This window comes from Ornithorhynchus anatinus, chromosome 16 (assembly GCF_004115215.2).
Source record: "Ornithorhynchus anatinus isolate Pmale09 chromosome 16, mOrnAna1.pri.v4, whole genome shotgun sequence".
NCBI classification, from domain to species: domain Eukaryota; kingdom Metazoa; phylum Chordata; class Mammalia; order Monotremata; family Ornithorhynchidae; genus Ornithorhynchus; species Ornithorhynchus anatinus.
In genome coordinates, this window is record NC_041743.1 from 40,601,212 (window position 1) to 40,619,765 (window position 18,554).

The window sequence follows — 18,554 nt, forward strand, 5'->3', positions numbered from 1 at the left end:
ACCACCACCCCCGGCCCCACCCACCCTTTTTATGTCTTCCTTCCAGCCGAGTGCGGGGGCACTGTGAGAGGCGAGTCAGTGGGGAAGATCTTGTCGCCCGGTTACCCGAGCCCTTATGACCACAACCTCAACTGCGTCTGGACCGTCGAGGCCGAGGCTGGATGTACAATCAGGTGAGTGAAGGTGGGGCAGCTCCAACCCCGACTCCCCTCGCTTGGGCATTTCTTCCGCAGCTCACCTCTGCCCCGTGGCCCCCACATCCCTCCCCCGAGAACCCGGCCCCAGTCTTTGTGCAGCATGCAGAGAAGGTGTAGAGGGACCAGTGCCAACACTCACACACACCTCTCTGAACTTGTGCAGAGCTTGGGGAAACCACTGTCGAAGGAAATGATCAGTCAATCCTTGGTATTTATTGAGGGCTTACTGTGCGTAGAGAACTGTATTAAGCGCTTGGGAGTGTAGCACTTAAAAAAAATACCATTTAAAAAAAAACCCCGAGTTTCTCTATTTTCAGGCCTGGGTTCCGTCTACTAGGCCGTGCCCCCTCCCAGGGAAATATTTAGGGAGCACCTAGAACAGTGCCTGCCAAAAGGCCAGAGAAGAGGGTGGTTTCCAAGACAGCTTAACCATGGGGAGATGGAAGGGCCACTGGATGAAGCCACTGGTTTGCTCGGAAAGGCGCACAGCTAGCGGTCTGGGGCCGTCAGCCTCTTGCATCTGCTGAGGCTCGCGTACGATTTCTGCTCCTGCCAAGCTGAAGCCAGGCCCTCCGAGTTTCTGTGCTCTGGGTCAGGGCCGGGAAGACCGACCACGAGATTCCCTTAGCGGGAGTAGCCTGGTGACGGCTTGAGGAACAGGGGGCTTGGGACCTCTTCCGATGAGCGCTCCTCGCCCTCCTCCATCATTCCTGGTCAGAGCCAAGGCTGGACCGCTGGTCGCCGGAGGTCAGGTAAGAGGAGCGGCACACCGGTGGTTGACTTCTTACCCGGGTAAAGGGGAATTCCCCTTACCCCAAGAGAATATGGATACCTTGAAACACCTGGACAGCAGGGAGGCACGTCGTCCTTTTATGTGCTCGAAGTCAAAGTGCTCTCAGTGTCCTACTAACAGGTGGCGTCGTGGTTGATGGCTCCTGGGCCGTTTTCACTGATTCCATCTCCTTTGGAAGAGGTGGGGCTGCGGGAGCCCCCTTGCAGAAGCTGGGGAAGGGTAGGCATTCATTCATTCATTCAATAGTATTTATTGAACGCTTACTATGTGCAGAGCACTGTATTAAGCGCTTGGAATGTACGGTTAGGCAACAGATAGAGACAATCCCTGCCCAGTGACAGGCTCCCAATCTAAACGGGGGATTCATCTCAGCTCTGTCGCCATCAGCTACAGGGATGTCGGACACAGTGTATTCACAGCTGGGGGGATCAGGAGGAAGAACGTGACTACCAACTCTGTTGTATTGTACTCTCTCCAGCACTTAGTACGCTGCTTTGCATACAGTAAGAGCTCAATAAATATGATTGAATGAATGAAAACACCAGAAAGTGGGACAACTATTTCAATCGGTAGTATTTACTGAGCACTTACTGTGTGCAGAGCACTGTAATAAGCACTTGGGAGAGTACAATACACAGAGCTGGTAGACACGTTCATTCATCAATAGTATTTATTGAGCGCTTACTATGTGCAGAGCACTGTACTAAGCGCTTGGAATGTACAAATCGGCAACAGATAGAGACAGTCCCTGCCCTCTGATGGGCTTACAGTCTAATCGGGGGAGACGGGCAGACGAGAACAATGGCAATAAATAGAGTCAAGGGGAAGAACATCTCCCTTCCCACAGCGTGCTTACATTTTAGAGATATCAAGAGGGATGAACTGGATAGTTACCTATCCAAATAAAATCCAGCACTTGTACATATGTGCTGATGATAAGAATAAGGTACATAAGTGGCAAGCGTGGCTCTCAGTCTGGGCAGGCTTCCTGAAAGAAGTGGAGATCTACTCTGTAAGGAAGTCCAGACTGGTTGCAGCAGCTCCCTTCCTGCTCCCTCTTCTTCCTTTCTCACACGAGAGGCATTAGGAAAAGACAATCTCCGTGATCATTTTCCAAATGTCTCTGTTGCGTCTCCCTCACCCTCCCTCCGGCCCCCCGCCACACACACTCCTCATTAGCGTTCCTACTTTTCAATTAACATTTACACGGCCTCCTCTGTTCAGAACGCTCATTTGCTTCACCCCTTGCTCATTAGATGAAGATCTCTGTCCCTGGCCCTCGGTATATGAGTGATAGGAAATGCAGATCTAAAATCCCGTTCATCCCGGTTGCCGTTCTGCAGCAGTGGAAAGCAGGGCGGCCTTTGCAGGCAAGAAGGAGAGGTTAGGAACAGAAGAGAGATGGGGACTGATCACTGTTTGCTGACCAACAGACTTCAGGGGTTATTATTAATAATAATAATAGCAACAATAATAATCCTTTTTAAGCACTTATTGTTACCAAGCGCTGTACTAAAATCTGGGGTAAATGCAAGATAATCAGGTTGGATACGGTCCCTGTCTTGCATGAACGGAGTGTGAGGGGGAGGGATATCAGGTTTTGAATCATCACTTCACAGAGGAAGAAACTGAGGCCCAGAGAAGCAAAGTGACCTGCTCTAGCAGGCAGGCGGTAGAATCAGAATTAGAACTCAGGTCCCCTGACTCCGAGGCCCTGGCTCTTTACAGTAGGCCACGCTGGTTCTCAAGACTGCCAAAAGAGGGGACTCATCTGCCTGCCTCCAGCACACGATTGCCGAGGGCAGGGGCCGTTCGCCAGCCCTGCCCCGAGCCTCCACTCTGCCACCAGAACCAAGGACAGTGGAGGCTCAGAGGAGAGGGGGGCAGGGCATGGCTGGGTAGACCTGAAAGAGTTAATGGAGAGGCTCCCGAAGGTGACTGGATAAGATCCCTCAGGTTCCCTATAGTGTGGAAGCCCCAAGAGGGCCAGGAACTCGTATCTCCTGCTGCTCTCCCCAACACACTCGGTGCAGTGCTCTGCACCCAGGAGCTGCCCAGTAAATGCCACCGATGGATAGATCGATTTGGATCATCTTATCAAAATCTCCCTCTCTGTTCCTTTAAGCCCCCGTGAAGCTTCCACCCAAGGCGGTTGAGATTTTTGGGGGTGGAGAGAGGAAAATTTCCAGTTCCTTATTCTTATGGTAATCCATCATAAAAGAATCCTTTTCACGCCTGATACTGTTGTATAAAACCCTCATTTGAACTTCCATTAAAATTAATCACTCATGCTTTTGAATGGAACTGGAGCAGCTCTGGGCAGAAAGGGGAGAGGGAAGAAGATGAAGTGGCCCATTATGACGTGAATGGTTAAAAGGGTCACCCCCCCCCCCGTCCCCCCAAAAAGCTCTAATCAACTTTCAGTCTGAAGATTATTTTTTTCTTGCTCTTTAATTCATGACGAGAAGCAGCATGGCTTAGGGGAAAGAGCACGGGTCTGGGAATCAGAGGACCTGGGTTCTAATCCCAACTCTGCCAATTGCATGCTGTGTGACTATGTAAAAGTCACTTCTCTGTACCGCAGTTCGCCTGTTCTCCCACCTACTTGGACTGTATCCTATCTAATCAACTTGTGTCTACCTCAGCTCTTAGAACAGGATTTGACACATAATAAGAGCTTAACAAATACCGTTTTTTTAAAAAATGACTACGGGGTCTTCGAAACGTCCCACACCTTGGAAGGGCCTGCTCGACCCCAATCGAACAGAGCCCCGGAGCTGCTGGCTTGGAAGTGGCACCCAGGAAAGGTGGGCAGGCAGGGAGGGAGGAGGGCACCTTTTATTGCTTAGGACCCATCTTCAGCCAGGGCGGGAGTCGATCGAAATGGCTCACACCAGTCTAATGAACAACGCAGCATTGACAGGCTCATTTTTCAAAGTCTCATCGAGAAATATGAGATGGGAACGTCTAGAAGCCAGGAAGCGAAATTCACTACTTAGTTGGATCTTCAGTGGACGGCGGGGGGGGGGGGGGTGGTGGGGCGAGGGGTGACACAGAGGGTCTTAACGAGGACCTGGGGTATGGAGTTCCCAACTCCTTCCCTCCCTCCCCTTTCTCCTCCTCCTTCCCTCCCTGCTTTCCTCCTTTTAGCTCCTTTCCCAGGCTCTGTTCTAAAGTGCTGGGGTAGATACAAGCCAATCACGTTGGACACAGGCCATGTCCCACATGGGGCTCACAGTCTTAATCCCCATTTTACAGATGAAGGAACTGAGGCACGGAGAAGTTAAGTGACTTCCCCAAGGTCACCCAGCAGACAAGAGGCAGAGCTGGGATTAGAACCCTGGCTCTCTGGGGGTGCCTGTGTCCCGTGACCTTCCCCATCCGGCTTCCACTACACACACTCCAAATTATCTAGATGTCAGGTTCATTCCTCACCTCCGGTTTGTAAACCTGAACGAGAAATCTGAGGGCATTTCTTTCACCGACGAGGTTTGAATCAAGGCGAAGGCCCAAGGGAATAGAGGAGTTCACATTCCTCCATCGCAATCCCCACCGCTTTTTAGCATCTTGCTTTCATTTGGCCCCGCGATGCTTTAATTGTAGTTGTTTGTTATTATGATGGTGTTTTAATTGTCTGTTTGGGACCAGGAGCGGCTCAGCAGGGGATATTTTATAAAGAAAGTATTATTTTCCTTTCGGCATTGTTTCCCATTTCATCTAAACTCCCTCAAGTTAAACTCTCGTTTGGTTGATGAATTGAGGCCTCTGGAAATGGGAACAGTGGAGAGGGGGATCTATCGATGACTTCTGTCTGCCCCCCAGGTGTGGGAGACAGCAGCTCTTTATTCAGTTACCCATTTAATAATAATCGTGTAGCTGTTCAGCGCTTACCTTGTGCTAGTACTGTACTAAAAGCTGGAATAGATTGCTCAGACACAGTTTCGGTCCCACATGGGGCTCATGGTATAAGTAGGGGGAGAACACATATTTAATCCCCATTTTACAGATAAGGAAATGGAGACACAGAGAAGTTATGGTCACACTGCAGGCAAATGATAGAGCTGGGATTAGCCCCAAGTCCCCTGACTCCCAGGGCCATGTTCTCTCCGCTGAGCCACTCTGCTTTTACCCATAACACTGGCTGAGGTGCACAGTATTGACGACGGTGTGTTTTTTTAAACGGTTTTTGTTAAATGTTTACTATGTGTCAGGCCCTATACTAAGCACTGGGGTAGTTATTAGCGAATTGAGTTGGACACAGTCCATGTCCCACATGGGACTCACAGTCTTAATCCCCATTTTACAGATGAAGTAACTGAGGCACAGAGAAGTGAAGTGACTTGCCCATGGTCATACAACAGGCAAATCGTGGAGCCGGGCATAGAATCTAGATCCTTCTGACTGCCAGGCCAGCGCTCTAACCACTAGGCCACACTGTTTCACACTGCTGTTTTATTTTTCTTCTCTGACCACAATACGGAGTACAGTTTAGCCAAAGCTTCTTTGGGCCTGGAATATCCACCCAGCAGTGGGCACCCCAAGAAGGAAGGAGAGTCAAATCTGTTTAAGATGCTGGAGGGTTTTTGCTTTGAACGTCTTCCTCCGCAGAGCCATTTTGCCACAAAATACAGATCGGCCCTTACCAATTATGCGGTCAGCATTATCCCAATTTTGGCAAAGGTTCCAGGGGTTTGAAGTGAGCGTGCTTTAATCACAGAGTGCGTGTTGTATAAATTATCCATTGGGGGGTAGAAATTCTCGGATTCCCAGAGTTATCGTTTATGAAACCCTCATTAAAGACAGTGCACTGAGATGAGGCCCAACCCACTTTTAAATATGTTTTCAAGATAGAATATACTTTGAGGCAAAAAGTTGGGGAATATAGGAGGATTTTCTTTTCTTTTTGTGTGTTTAGAGCACACAGTGAGCAGATTCCTTTCACAGCAGAAGGATAAGGTCAGTGACTGACCTCTGACACTGCATCCGAGAGCTTTGCCTATCCATTAGAGTGGAAGTTCTCTGGGGACAGGGAATATTGTCTTGTGCCTCTATCTGATTTTCCCAAGTTCTTAGCATAGCACACCGAACTAAGCCTCCCCCTCCAGACTGTAAACTCCCTGTGGACAGAGATCGCGCACTGTTTTCAGCACTTGGGGAAAAGTTACAGAAGTGACCCATTCCCTGTCCACAAGGAGCGTACAGTCGAACAACGAGGCTACAGCCAGGGCCTGCCCAGTGGTAGTTATGTAATTGGGAATTAAAAGCCGCTCTAGCTTCAGTGCTTCAGACATTACGGGATGTCAACTCTCAACAGTGCTCCAGATTAGGGTTCTCCTCCAGGGGAGTGGGGAGGGGGCCGTCTCAGATCCAGCGAGAAGCTGTCCTGTAACCCCAGCACGTTCAGACTCTGCCTGCTCTTGGTCGGTTCCGCTAGCCATGTTTTTCCCCCAGCTCCACCCCCCTCTCAGGCTGGCCTGCCAGTCCATCAAGGATGGCCTCCATTACCCCTTCTCTGGCCCGTTTGATTGCAGTCGAAACAACCCTCCGAAATAAGATTCCCAGAATATTTCACGAGCAAGAGATTAGCCTGGAGCCAGAGCCCGGTGCTCGAGGGTCGGGATGGGAAACACAAGATCGATACTGTTATCGGTAGACTCCAGCTGGTGATATTGGGCTGTTGAAGCTAGGACAGAGGCAGGCCAGTGAGGTCAGGGGGCGGGGAGAGGTGCTGAGTCGTGGAATGCAGATCTTGGAATTCGTTCTCAGAGCATCAGTCAATGTCATCGTTTCCTAGATTCTCCTCACCCCCTGCCCAAGTTTTTCATCTAGAGACATTTTCCATATAAAAGGGCTACTCCCCTGCTTATCTCAGGACAGCAGTGGAAGAAAGAGATCGAGGGATCTCTTTGTATTTATGGTATTTGTTCAGCACTTACCACATGCCAGGCACTCTACTAAGCACTGGGGCAGATACAAGATAATCTGATTGGACACAGTCCCTGTACCACACAGGGTTCACAGTCTTAATCCCCATTTTGCAGATGAGTTAATTGAGGCGTACAGAAGTGAAAAAGCTTGCCCGAAGTTACACAACAGACAAATGTCTGAGCTGGGATTAGAATAATAATAATAATAATGTTGGTATTTGTTAAGCGCTTACTATGTGCCGAGCACTGTTCTGAGCGCTGGGGTAGACACAGGGGAATCAGGTTGTCCCACTTGGGGCTCACAGTCTTAATCCCCATTTTACAGATGAGGTAACTGAGGCACAGAGAAGTTAAGTGACTTGCCCAAAGTCACACAGCAGCTCAAGTCCCCTGACTCCCAGGCTCAGGCTTTTTCCAATAGGCCAGGCTGCTTTTGGAGGCATCCAAGGAGAGTTCAAGAGACCGATGTTCCTTTGGTCAGTTGGGAAATTCCCCCGCTTCTTTCACCCTTACCCAGTAATAATAACAATAATAAGGATATCTCTTAATTCATTCACTCATATTTATTGTGTTTATTGTGTGCAGAGCACTGTTCTGAGCAATTGGGAGAGTACAATACAACAATAAATAGACACATTCCCTGCCTACAACGAGCTTACAGTCTAGAGGAGGGGAGACAGACATTAATCTAAATAAATAAATCACAGTTAGGCACACAAGTGCTATGGGGCTCAGAGGGGGCAAGAACAAAGGGAGTAAGGGCAACACAGAAGGGGGTACTGAGCACCGTACTAAGCTCTGGGACGGATGCAAGGTGATCAGGTAGGACACAGTGCCTGTCCCACATGGGGCTCATGGTCTAAAGGGGAGGAAGAACAGGCTTTGAATCCTCATTTTACAGATGTGGCGACTGAGGCCCAGAGAAGTTAAGTGACAGGCCCAGAGTCATACAACAGACAGGTGGCAGAGGCGAGATTAAAGCTCATGTCTCTTGATTCTTAGGCCCAGGCTCTTTCTACTAGACTCTGTTGCTTCCTCTTCCCGGTCCAGCTCACTTCAGACCAAGCAAATCCCCTGATCTGATCCATTCCTTTTCCTCACTGGCTGTTGCCAAACCTTCCTTGCTCACAGCCACACAGCAGGGGGCCACCCAGCCTCCCAGTTGAGGCTTTAGACTGTAAACTTGTTGTGGGCAAGGAACATGTCTGCTAACTGTTATCCTGTACTCTCCCAAGTGCTCAGTACAGTGCTCTTCACACAGTAAGCCCTCAATAAATATGATTGATTGATTGATTGGTGTCCCCACCCTAAAGGGGACACTATTTCCCTGAAGGATAGGGAGGTTTGCTGAGAAGGGACTTGAATAATGGGATCAAGAGCTGGAACTATCTGTAAAATGGGCATGATACCCCTTCTCCCTCTCTTAGACCGGAAGCCCCATGGGGGACATGGACTGTGTTAACTCTGATTGAATTGTATCTATCCCAATGTCTAGTACAGTGCTCGGCACCTTGTGAGCCTCTAACAGAGTCCCCGATCACTGTTATTGTTAGTAACCATTTCTCTGGCAAGTGGTTTGCTCAGCTCACGGTCTTCTGCCTCCCTTCCCAGGCTGCATTTCCTGGTCTTCGACACAGAGGAAGTCCACGATGTGCTGAGGATATGGGACGGCCCGGTGGAAAGCGGAATCGTGTTACGAGAGATGAGTGGCTCTGTGCTGCCAGGAGATGTGCACAGCACTTTCAACTCGGTCATCCTGCAGTTCAACACGGACTTCTTCACCAGCAAGCAGGGCTTCGCCATCCAGTTCTCAGGTCAGCCCTCCCCTAACCCCCACCCCCAGCTTCCAGCTTCCACCGATTCCCCTCACCTTGTCCCCACTCCCAACTTGGTCCCCACCCCTGGCCCAAACCCACGCGGGCCAATGGAATGAGATCCACCTCTGAGGTCTTCAGGGGCAGCTAAACCCACCCCTTCCATCGTAGTCCACTCACCTGACTTTACTGCCCTGTTTCCTTCCCTGCAGGGTCATTAAACCTCTGGGTCCCCTGGGGTCTGGTTTTGGAGTTGTCCAATGGAAAAGCATTGAGAGCTAGACAGAGTTGTGTCCATCCAAAAGAGACCCCTCAACATCTTCCACTCTCCCGCTTGAGGGTTTGGAAGCAGAGCTGCTTTTTTATAGTATCTGTTAAACACTTACCATGTAACAGGCGCTGTACTAAGTGCTGGGATAGATACAAGCTAATCAGGTTGGATACAGTCTCTGTCCCTCATAGGGCTCACAGTCTTAATCCTCATTTACAAATGAGGGAACCGAGGCACAGGGAAGTGAGACTTGCTCAAACAGTTCTTCCAAAAAGCATGTTGGGTGGGGGGGTGCTAAGGGGCATTCTTCCATAGTCATGATAATTGTGGTATTATGATGCATTACTGTGTGCCAAGCAGTGAGGTAGATTCGGAATAATCAGGTTGGACCCAGTCCCTGTCCCACAAGGGGCTCACAGCCTCAGGAGTCAGGGGAGAACAGGGATTTTCTCAGTGAATCAATCATTGGTATTTATTGAGTGAGTTGACACTCAACTAGCACTTGGAACAATGCAAAAAGGTTGGTAGATGTGCTTCCTGCCTACAAGGAGCTTAGAGTCTAAATGGCATTTAGACAGGCGTTTTATAGACTTGGAAACTGAGTGACTTACCCAAAGTCCCACAGCAGGCAGATAACACAGCCGAGATTAGAAGCCAGGCCTTCTGACTCCTAGCTCTTCCCACCAGGCCACACTGCTTCTCTCCAACAAAGTCTGTCAGCATAGAACACGGGGTAATGGGGGCGGAGGAAGCTGTTGGCCGTGAATGTGAGGCTTGTGTCCAGTCTTCCTTAGTGCAGGCTTCATCCATAATGCAACCCCCTCATTCTGGGAGTACTGGATCGGGTTGGGTTTGCTGGGTACAGAAGGCTGTGCTAAACACTTGGAAAAGCACAGGAGAGTCAACGCAAGTGCCCTGCCCACGAGAAGTGTACCATCTGGTAGGGGAGACAGGCCAACTGTAGACGAATCGTAGGAAGATGGTATCCAGGGAACTCATTCTCTAGAGAAAACTTCTGTTGGCCTGAGCTCGATGCCTTTCAGCCTGGAGCCAGAGAGAGGGACCCAAAGGACGTTTCCAGCCCCAGGATTCACCTGGGGAATGTTGACTGCGAGCCGATGCGAGCCAGCCTCCGGTTCCTCAGTTGTAACACAGTCTGAGAAAAGGTCAGGTTGGCAGCTCCCACCACTCGGAAGCTAAATCTCAGCACTGCTGAGTATCCCCAAGGCCCCCCGCCTGCTCGGAGATTCCTCAGAGCATGTTTGACTGGGGATTGACTGCAAATGCCGGGCAGGATCAGCAGCAGCCCAGCTTTGTTAAGTAAACAGGAGGAGCGGGATTGTCTGTGACGCCCGTGCTCCGCAGAGCACTCCCAGATCGGCTGGCCTCCGGAGACCCTCCTCCTCCCTGGGGAAGACCCGCTTTGGAGTGGGGGCAGCGTCAGAAGGAAGCAGGTGGAGACCGGGGCAGAAGGAGGAGGGAGAACAGAGCAGCTCCTTGCGCAGCAGGGAGAGGTCTGGGTCGAGGATTCGGAACGGGCTTCTGGACTCCCTGCCAGGTGCTCCGGTCACTTGCGGGGCTCTAGAATTGCCAGGACTTTGAACAGTGCTCACACTGTCTGGGACGGTGTGCTGACCACACCTGCTATCCTACTCCAGTTTTTAATAATAGTGACAGTAATAATAATGATGATGATGGTATTTGTTAAGCGCTTACTATATGCCAAGCACTGTTCTAAGCACTGGAGGAGATACAAGGTTATCAGGTTGTCCCAGGTGGGGCTCACGATCTTAATCTCCATTTTACAGATGAGATCATTGAGACACAGAGAACTTGAGTGACTTGCCCAAAGTCACACGGCTGACAAGTGGCAGAGCCTGGATTAGAATCCATGACCTCTGACTCCCAAGCCCGTGCTCTTTCCGCTGAGCCTCACTGCTTCTCACATATCCCCAAGCAGTTTCGCTTTGGTTCACTCATTTTGTCCTGACGACCAGCCTGGGACAGTGGGGAGAAGTGCACATTCTGATCCCCATTTTATAGGTAAAGGAAAAACTGAAGCCCAGAGAGGTGAAGCGACTCCTCCAAAGTCATACAGCGAGCCAGTGGAAGAACTGGGACCAGAAAACCTGGGTCGCCTGACTCCCGGCCCCCTGCTCTTTCCCCTGGGCCATGTTATCTGGAAGCTGGGGGTTAGAGCAGGCCTTTCCAGGTTTAGACTGTAAGCTCATTGTGGACAGGGAATGTTTCTGTTTATTGTTATATTGTACTCTCCCAAGCCCTGAGTACAGTGCTGTGCACACAGTAAGCGCTCAGTTAAATTCGATTGAATGAATGAATGAAAGCTCCTTCCTGAAACCCAGATGGAGCTGGGAGAACCGGGCTCCTGGCGCTGATGCTCTTCCCTCTGTCCCCAGTGTCGACAGCGACTTCCTGCAACGACCCCGGGATTCCCCAGAACGGAAGCCGGAGTGGGGACAGCCGGCAGGCGGGAGACTCCATCGTGTTCCAGTGCGACCCGGGCTATGCGCTGCAGGGAGAAGCCACCGTCCACTGCGTGAAGATCGAGAACAGGTTCTTCTGGCAGCCTGACCCCCCCACGTGCATAGGTAAGGACGGGCTCCCCCCCTCCCCTGGTTTCTCCCTTCAGGTAAGCCACGGACGGAATCAACTCTGGGAAGACCTAACCTTAGCTGTGGCCGACATTCAGCTCTCTTTGGAAATTAGAGGGGAGGTCAGGAAACATTGAAAATGGTGGGAGGCCCGGGAGGAGACTCCAAATTCTCATGTTGGAGAACGGCTCCACTCTCTTCTGGGCCGCCCCTGACTGCTGCTGCGGGGCTGATGGGCTCATCACCCCTGCCCCCACTCAGGTGGAGCTGCAGGTAGCGTAGACGTGGAACGGACCAAGCGGGAGGGTCCCCTCTCTGGATCATGGACCCTCCAGATTGTGGACTCCCTGAGTCAGCATGGCCTATTGGAAAGACTCTGACACACAGCAGCATCGTGCTAAGCACATCCAAGCAATAAATCTGAAATGGGACGTCCTGTCAAATATCAGCTCGGCTTGGGTCAGTCATCCTGTAGCCTTCACCCATGTCTGCCTAGCTTTCCCACACGTCAGATTTCCACTCTTTGTCCAGGCTGGGACATTCCGTCCTGGGGTAAATAAAAGCTAAACAAGTTGGGAACAGTCCATGTCCCACAAGGGGATCCCAGTTTTAATCCACTTTTTGCAGATAAAGTAACCGAGTCCCAGAGTAGTGAAGTGACTTGCCCAACTTCACACAGAAGACAAGTGGCAGAGCCAGGATTAGATCCCAGGTCTTGTTGACTCCCAGGCCTGGGCTCTATCCACTAAGCTACGCTGATTCTCTGTCACTGCAGGAGTCCAGATAGAGTCCTGCCTCTCGAGTATCTGTTTGTGGAGGGCAGAGGCCAGGCCTCCTTCTCCCTGAGAGTTCCTTACAGATAAGGAATCTGTCCCTGCTCTGAGTCATAATGATAATAATAACAATTGTGGGGTTTGTCAAGGACTTACTTTGGGCCAAGCACTGCGCCAAGCTCTGTGGTAGCGCCTCCATGGACTCCATGGGGCTCACAGTCTAAGAGGGAGAGAAAATGGACATTTTATCCCCATTTTACCGACGAGGAAACTGAGGTCCGGAGAAGTTAATCTATCATTCGTGTTTACTGAGCACTTAGCATGTGCAGAGCACTGTACTAAGCACTTGGGAGAGTACACGATGCCAATATAACAGACACATTCCCTGCCCACAACGAGCTTACAGTCTAGAGGTTAAGTGACTTAGATTGTAAGCGCGTTATGGGAAGGGAACATGTCTACCAACTCATAATAAACTCTCCCAGGTGCTCAATACAGTGCTCTGTGCACAGTAAGTGCTCAATGAATATGATTGACTTATGCACGATCACTCAGCAGATAAGGGGCGGAGCTGGGATTGGAACCCAGAACTCCTGACTCCCAGGTTCTTTCCCCTAGGCCCTGCTGTTCCCAAGTCCCCATTTGGGGGTTCTTTTGGAGATCTGGACTGACACTCTGTCCCCATTTTCTCCCCAGCTCCCTGTGGCGGAGACCTGGCAGGTCCCTCAGGGGTCATTCTGTCACCCCACTATCCCGAGCCCTACCCTCCGGGCAAGGAGTGTGATTGGAGAGTGACTGTGTCCCCGGACTACGTCATCGCCCTGGTGTTCAACACGTAAGTACCCTCCTCGTGGCAGATCGGGGTCTGGCGGCCAGCCTCTCCGTGCCCTCTTCGGGCTCCGAGGTCCAAAGGGTGAGCATGAGGTGGACCTCGAGAAGCCACCTAAGGGCTTTGGGGGTCTTCAATTCATGGTCTCCAGTCCCCAGAGGTGAAGATTTGGTCACCTCCCCGTTCCAGGGTTTAACTAGGAGTTCTTCCTTATGTCTAACTGATTGCTGTCTGGCTCCAGTTGTTCTGTCACCGGATATAAAGGGAACAGTACAGTTCGGTATCCTTTTTATACAAATCCTTCCCAATCTCATAGGAAGGGGATGAAGGCACCCTCTTCTCCAGACTGCACCTCCCCGAGACCTTTATCTGTCCCAGGCCTGGGGGTTCTTTGGTTCTCATTCAGACGAAGAGGAGGAGGTTTGTCCTGGGCTCACCTGAGAGGATGGGATGAAAATTTATAAAGCCCCAAGAATGTCTTCTGGGGGAAGGAAGCCAGGTACTGGGAGGGACAGACTGGGAGGGGAAAGCAACTTCTTCGTTGCCCCCGCTGGCCTTGTCTCTGTCCCTAATGGAGGGGGCGGGGCCCGGCTCTCTTTGCAGCTTCAGCCTGGAGCCGGGCTACGACTTCCTGCACATCTACGATGGTCTGGACTCCCTCAGCCCCCTCATCGGCAGCTTCTATGGGGCCCAAGTGCCCGATCGCATCGAGAGCAGCAGCAACAGCCTCTTCCTGGCCTTCCGCAGCGATGCGTCCGTGAGCAATGCCGGCTTCGTCATCGAATACACAGGTCCCTGCTGGCCCTGGGATTGGGGGGCGGGGAGGGATGCAGAGGAGGCTGGAGGTACCCGAGTCAGCCAGTCAGTGGTATTTATTGAGCACTTCCTGGGTGCAGAGACTGTACTAAGAACTCGAGAGAGTACAATATAACAGGCACATTCCCTGCCCACAGTGAGTTTACAGTATAGAGGAGCCTGCCGGGGCAGGGACCCGACCTAGCTTGTAACTCATCGGTGTCCCTCCCGGCCACGACACCGAACCAAACTGATTGATCGATATTGTCAGTTGACACTAATGATTGAGCACCTTCTGTGAGCAGAGCACTGTACTAAGAACTTGGGAGAGTTTGTTAGCATTAGAAGACCCCAGTCCCCATCCTCAGGGATCTTACAGTTGAGGACACAGATGTTAAAATAAATTAAGATTTGGGTCAATCAGTCAGAGAAGCAGTGGTATTTATCCAGTTCTTACTGTGTGTAGAGCACTGGGCTAAGCATTTGGGAGAGTAAAATAGAGCAAATAAATACAATCGCTGGTTCAAAGGAACCCCATCTTGCCTGGCCTGACTGGAAAATTGGGTCCCATGGGTTTTGGTTGGGGACCTGAATTATATAGCTAAATTGCAGGCTGGGCCACTAATTCCTCTTCAGTGGCTGTGATTTGGTGTCCTGGAATAATAATAAAAATAATAATGAAAGGAGTATTAAGTCAAGCCCAGTACTAAGCACTGGGCTAGATGCAAATTCATCAGGCTGGTTAGAGTCCCTGTCCCCCCATGGGGCTCCCAGTGTTAGGAGGAGGGAGAATGGGTATTGAATCCCCATTTCCCAGATAAGGAAACTGAGGCCCAGAAAAGTGAAGTGACCCATTTCCCAGATAAGGAAACTGAGTCCCAGAAAAGTGAGGTGACTTCCCCATGGTCCCAGAGCAGGGTAATAGCAGAGGAGGAATTAGAAGCCAGGTCCTCTGACTTACAGGCCCAGACACTTTCCTCTCCCTGGCCCTAGTAGATGGGGAGATATGGGCATGTGGGCAAAAGTCTCTGTAGGTTTCATCCTTTCAACCGGGGTGGGGTCAAGGTCAGTGGGGAGTTGCTGTGGTGAGATTCGCCCAGTGCCTACTGACTGCAGACCACTGCTTGGCCTGCTCCTCTATAACACCAGAGTCATCTGCTTGAAGGACCTCAAGTTAGGGGGAAATCACGTATGTGGTAACCACTGACTCACCGGGAACTAAAGGATTGGGAAGGCATGGTTTGAAGATACCAGGGTGGCCGAAAATTCCTAAATAATCACTCTGTCCACCATGAACAAAATGCTTTACACCCCTGACCCAGGTGGTCATTTTACCATTTCTGTAAAGTTGCAAAGGGAGATGCCCAGAGGCACTGCATGCTTGACCCGCTCAGGCTGAGGTGAAGGGCCCGGGAAGGGGAAAGGGTTGGCAGCACCGCACGCGGACCGACTTCACATGTGTAGGCACCACTGTTCCTTCCCCTTGCACCGGGTGGGCCTTCCTGTTCTACCAGAACAGACTGGTGCTGTGGGAAGAACAGTCCCTAATCCTCCCACCAAGTTATACCCAAATCGAATAAGGGAATAGATGTATCTGTTTGCTCTATGGTTCTGTGGATTGCTCTAACCATGTTAGTCTTTTGGTTTTTGGTATGGTATTTAAGTGCTTAGTAAGTTCCAGGCACTGTACTAAGACCCAGAGTAGATACAAGCTGATCAGGTTGGACGCAGTCCATGTCCCATATCGGGCTCACAGTCCCAATCCGCATTTTTCAGATGAGGTAACTGAGGCCCAGAGAAGTGAAGTGACTTGCCTGAGGTCACACACCAAACAAGTGGCAGAACTGGGACTAGAACCCAGGTCTTTGTGATTCCAGGCCTGTGCTCTATCCACTAGGCCATACTGCTTTCCTGCTGTCCCCGACGCCCATGAAAATAAAATCAGACCGAGTTTCTGGCCCCTGGCTAATTCGGGTGAGTGTAGCTTAGTATCCAGTGATTAAGAGGGGATCCCAAATCAGTCAATCAATCGGTCATATTTACTGAGTGCTTACAGGGTGCAGAGCACTGTACTGAGCACATGGGAGAGTACAGTATAGCAAAGTCAGTAGACACATTCCCTGCCCACAGCAAACTTACAGTCTAGAGAGGGAGACAGACATTAATATAAATGAATTAATGAAAGGTGTACGTAAGTGCTGGGCGACTGAGAGAGGGGTGAATAAAGGGTGCAAATCCAAAAGCAAGGGAGTGGGAGAAAAGGAAACGAGGACTTAGTGGGCTCGGGGAGAGGGTCCCGTAACTAGTTAGCATACCAGAGTGATGTGTGTTATCAGAAGCAGAATTAACCAGGCAAATCACTCCATCAGCTAAAAATGGCCATGCACCACCACGCACAGAATCGAGAAAGAGCTATCGCTCTGTCAATCTAATAATAATAATGTTGGTATTTGTTAAGCGCTTACTACGTGCCGAGCACTGTTCTAAGCCCTGGAGTAGACACAGGGGAATCAGGATGTCCCACGTGGGGCTCCCAGTCTTAATCCCCATTTTACAGATGAGGTAACCGAGGCACAAAGAAGTTAAGTGACTTGCCCACAGTCACACAGCTGACAAGTGGCCGAGCTGGGATTCAAACTCACGACCTCTGACTCCAAAGCCCGGGCTCTTTCCACTGAGCCACGCTGCTAGTTGGGTGGAGAAATGATACTGGACGTAGGACTCTGCCTGGCAGTTGGTCTGGGATCTGGGTCGCCAGTGCAGATTTCTCCAACGAGACTAGGCAGATCTCAGCTCCCTGGGACTTTGTGTTACAGTCTAGTATGAACTTAAGTTAGGCGAGAACAGCTTTGCTCTGAGTTCCCGCTGGCCCCCGAAGGGGCTGTCTGTCCAGAGTCTCCCAGGAAGAAGGAGACAGTCGTCAAAGGTCAAGGTTTCATTGAGGCTGGCATTGACAGGAAAAGAGACCCATAAGCGGGAAGTCAGGAAACCCAACTTTTAGACCCAGCTTGAGCCTTGACTTCCCAGTTGACCTTCAGCAAGTCAATTAACCTCTCTGGACCTCGGTCTCCTCACCCGTAAAATAGGGATAAAATCCCCTTTCTTCCTCCATCTTAGATTGTGAGGAGCCCAGTGCGGGACAGAGATTGTGTCCGATGGGATGATCTTGTATCTATCCCAATGCTTAGCGTAGTGCTTGGGGTAGATTAAGTGCTTAGCTACCCCTATTATCATTATTTATTTCGAGGGAGGAAATTGGAGCAGTAAAGGGAAGTGATAGGGATGTGAGGCAGCTTGGCCTAACCATTAGCAACCATCTTTGTGTGCTGCTGTCAGGGTGAGAGGCAGAACTATGGGCTGGATGGGCCATTAGGCTGATCCAGGAATGGTGGTGGATGTGGCCCTCCGTTCTCATGGCTCCGCTCCTTGAGATGGGGGTTTTATTCGGGGGAATGGAGACCAGAGGACAAAAAAGCAGAGATGCTCCCCTTTTCTGGAAACTGGCACCAATATTGCCCAAGGTCCCACACCAGGCAAGTGGCAGAGCCAGAATTAGAACCAGATCCTCTGACTCCCAGGCCCGGGCAGGAAGCCAGATCATCCAGTCCCGGGCTTTCTCTCTCTCTCATTTGGAAAGTGCCACGTTTACCTGACCAGCCGGTCTTTCTGGCCGAGAGCCCCCAGCTGGCCCCACTCCACCCCGCCGGGTCCCCGTGCGGTTGGCCATCTTTCGCCCTCGCACTGATCCGTGGCACTGCCAAACTCAAGCCTCCAGGCAGGCATCTCCTGCAGGGAAGGAGCAGCTGGAGCAGACGAAACATTGGCCATGTTGATCATTTTCCTGGGAAACCTTCCCGAAGAAGATTAAACACGGAAAAGAATTAGGAGTCGGAGTCAGGAACTACATGGGTTTAGGAAGAGGAGACAAGAGGAAGTAGCCAATGGGAAGGATAAGCATGGTTTGGTATTTGTTAAGCGGTATGTGCCAGGCACTGTTTCAGATCCTGGGTAGATACCAGGTTATCAGGTTGAACGCAATTCCCATTTCACATGAGACTCACAGTTTAGGTCGGCAAGAGTAAGATTTTATCCCCAATTTACAGACGAAGGAACTGAGATGCAGAGAAGTGAAGTGATTTGCCCAAGGTCACACAGCAGGCAAGTAGCAGAACGGGATTAGAACTCGGGTCCTCTGACTCCATCCCAGCCCATTCTCTTTCCACTAGGCTACATTGCTCCTCAGTGAGCTGGTAGGGCAAATGTGCTGAATCTGGGCCATGCTAAACCTCTCTTAACACTCAGTGGTCGTCTGAAAAATTGCCTCCTGTGTTTCATCCACATCACTTGCTCTGGAAAGTGAAGGGTTTCTCTCTCAGGTCAGAGTTACAGATTTAGCCAAAGCTCAGGAGATTTTGCATCATCTCATCAATCAGTGAGTTTAATGGGACTTTTTGCACATCATCTGGCTTGGCATGGCCTAGTGGAAAGAGCATGGACCTGAAAATCAGAAAACCTGGGTTCTGATCCAAGCTCCGCCATATCC

The 18,554-nt window shown here is 50.7% G+C and overlaps 1 protein-coding gene across 1 annotated transcript in view; it reads left to right on the plus strand.

Annotated features, from left to right (window-relative positions):
- CSMD2 (CUB and Sushi multiple domains 2) overlaps nucleotides 1-18,554 on the plus strand; it is a 299,960-nt gene that overhangs the window by 205,107 nt on the left and 76,299 nt on the right. The window contains 5 exon segments of the mRNA XM_029080287.1: nucleotides 47-173; nucleotides 8,529-8,731; nucleotides 11,420-11,611; nucleotides 13,084-13,222; nucleotides 13,820-14,007. Coding sequence (XP_028936120.1) covers nucleotides 47-173; nucleotides 8,529-8,731; nucleotides 11,420-11,611; nucleotides 13,084-13,222; nucleotides 13,820-14,007 — 849 coding nt within the window.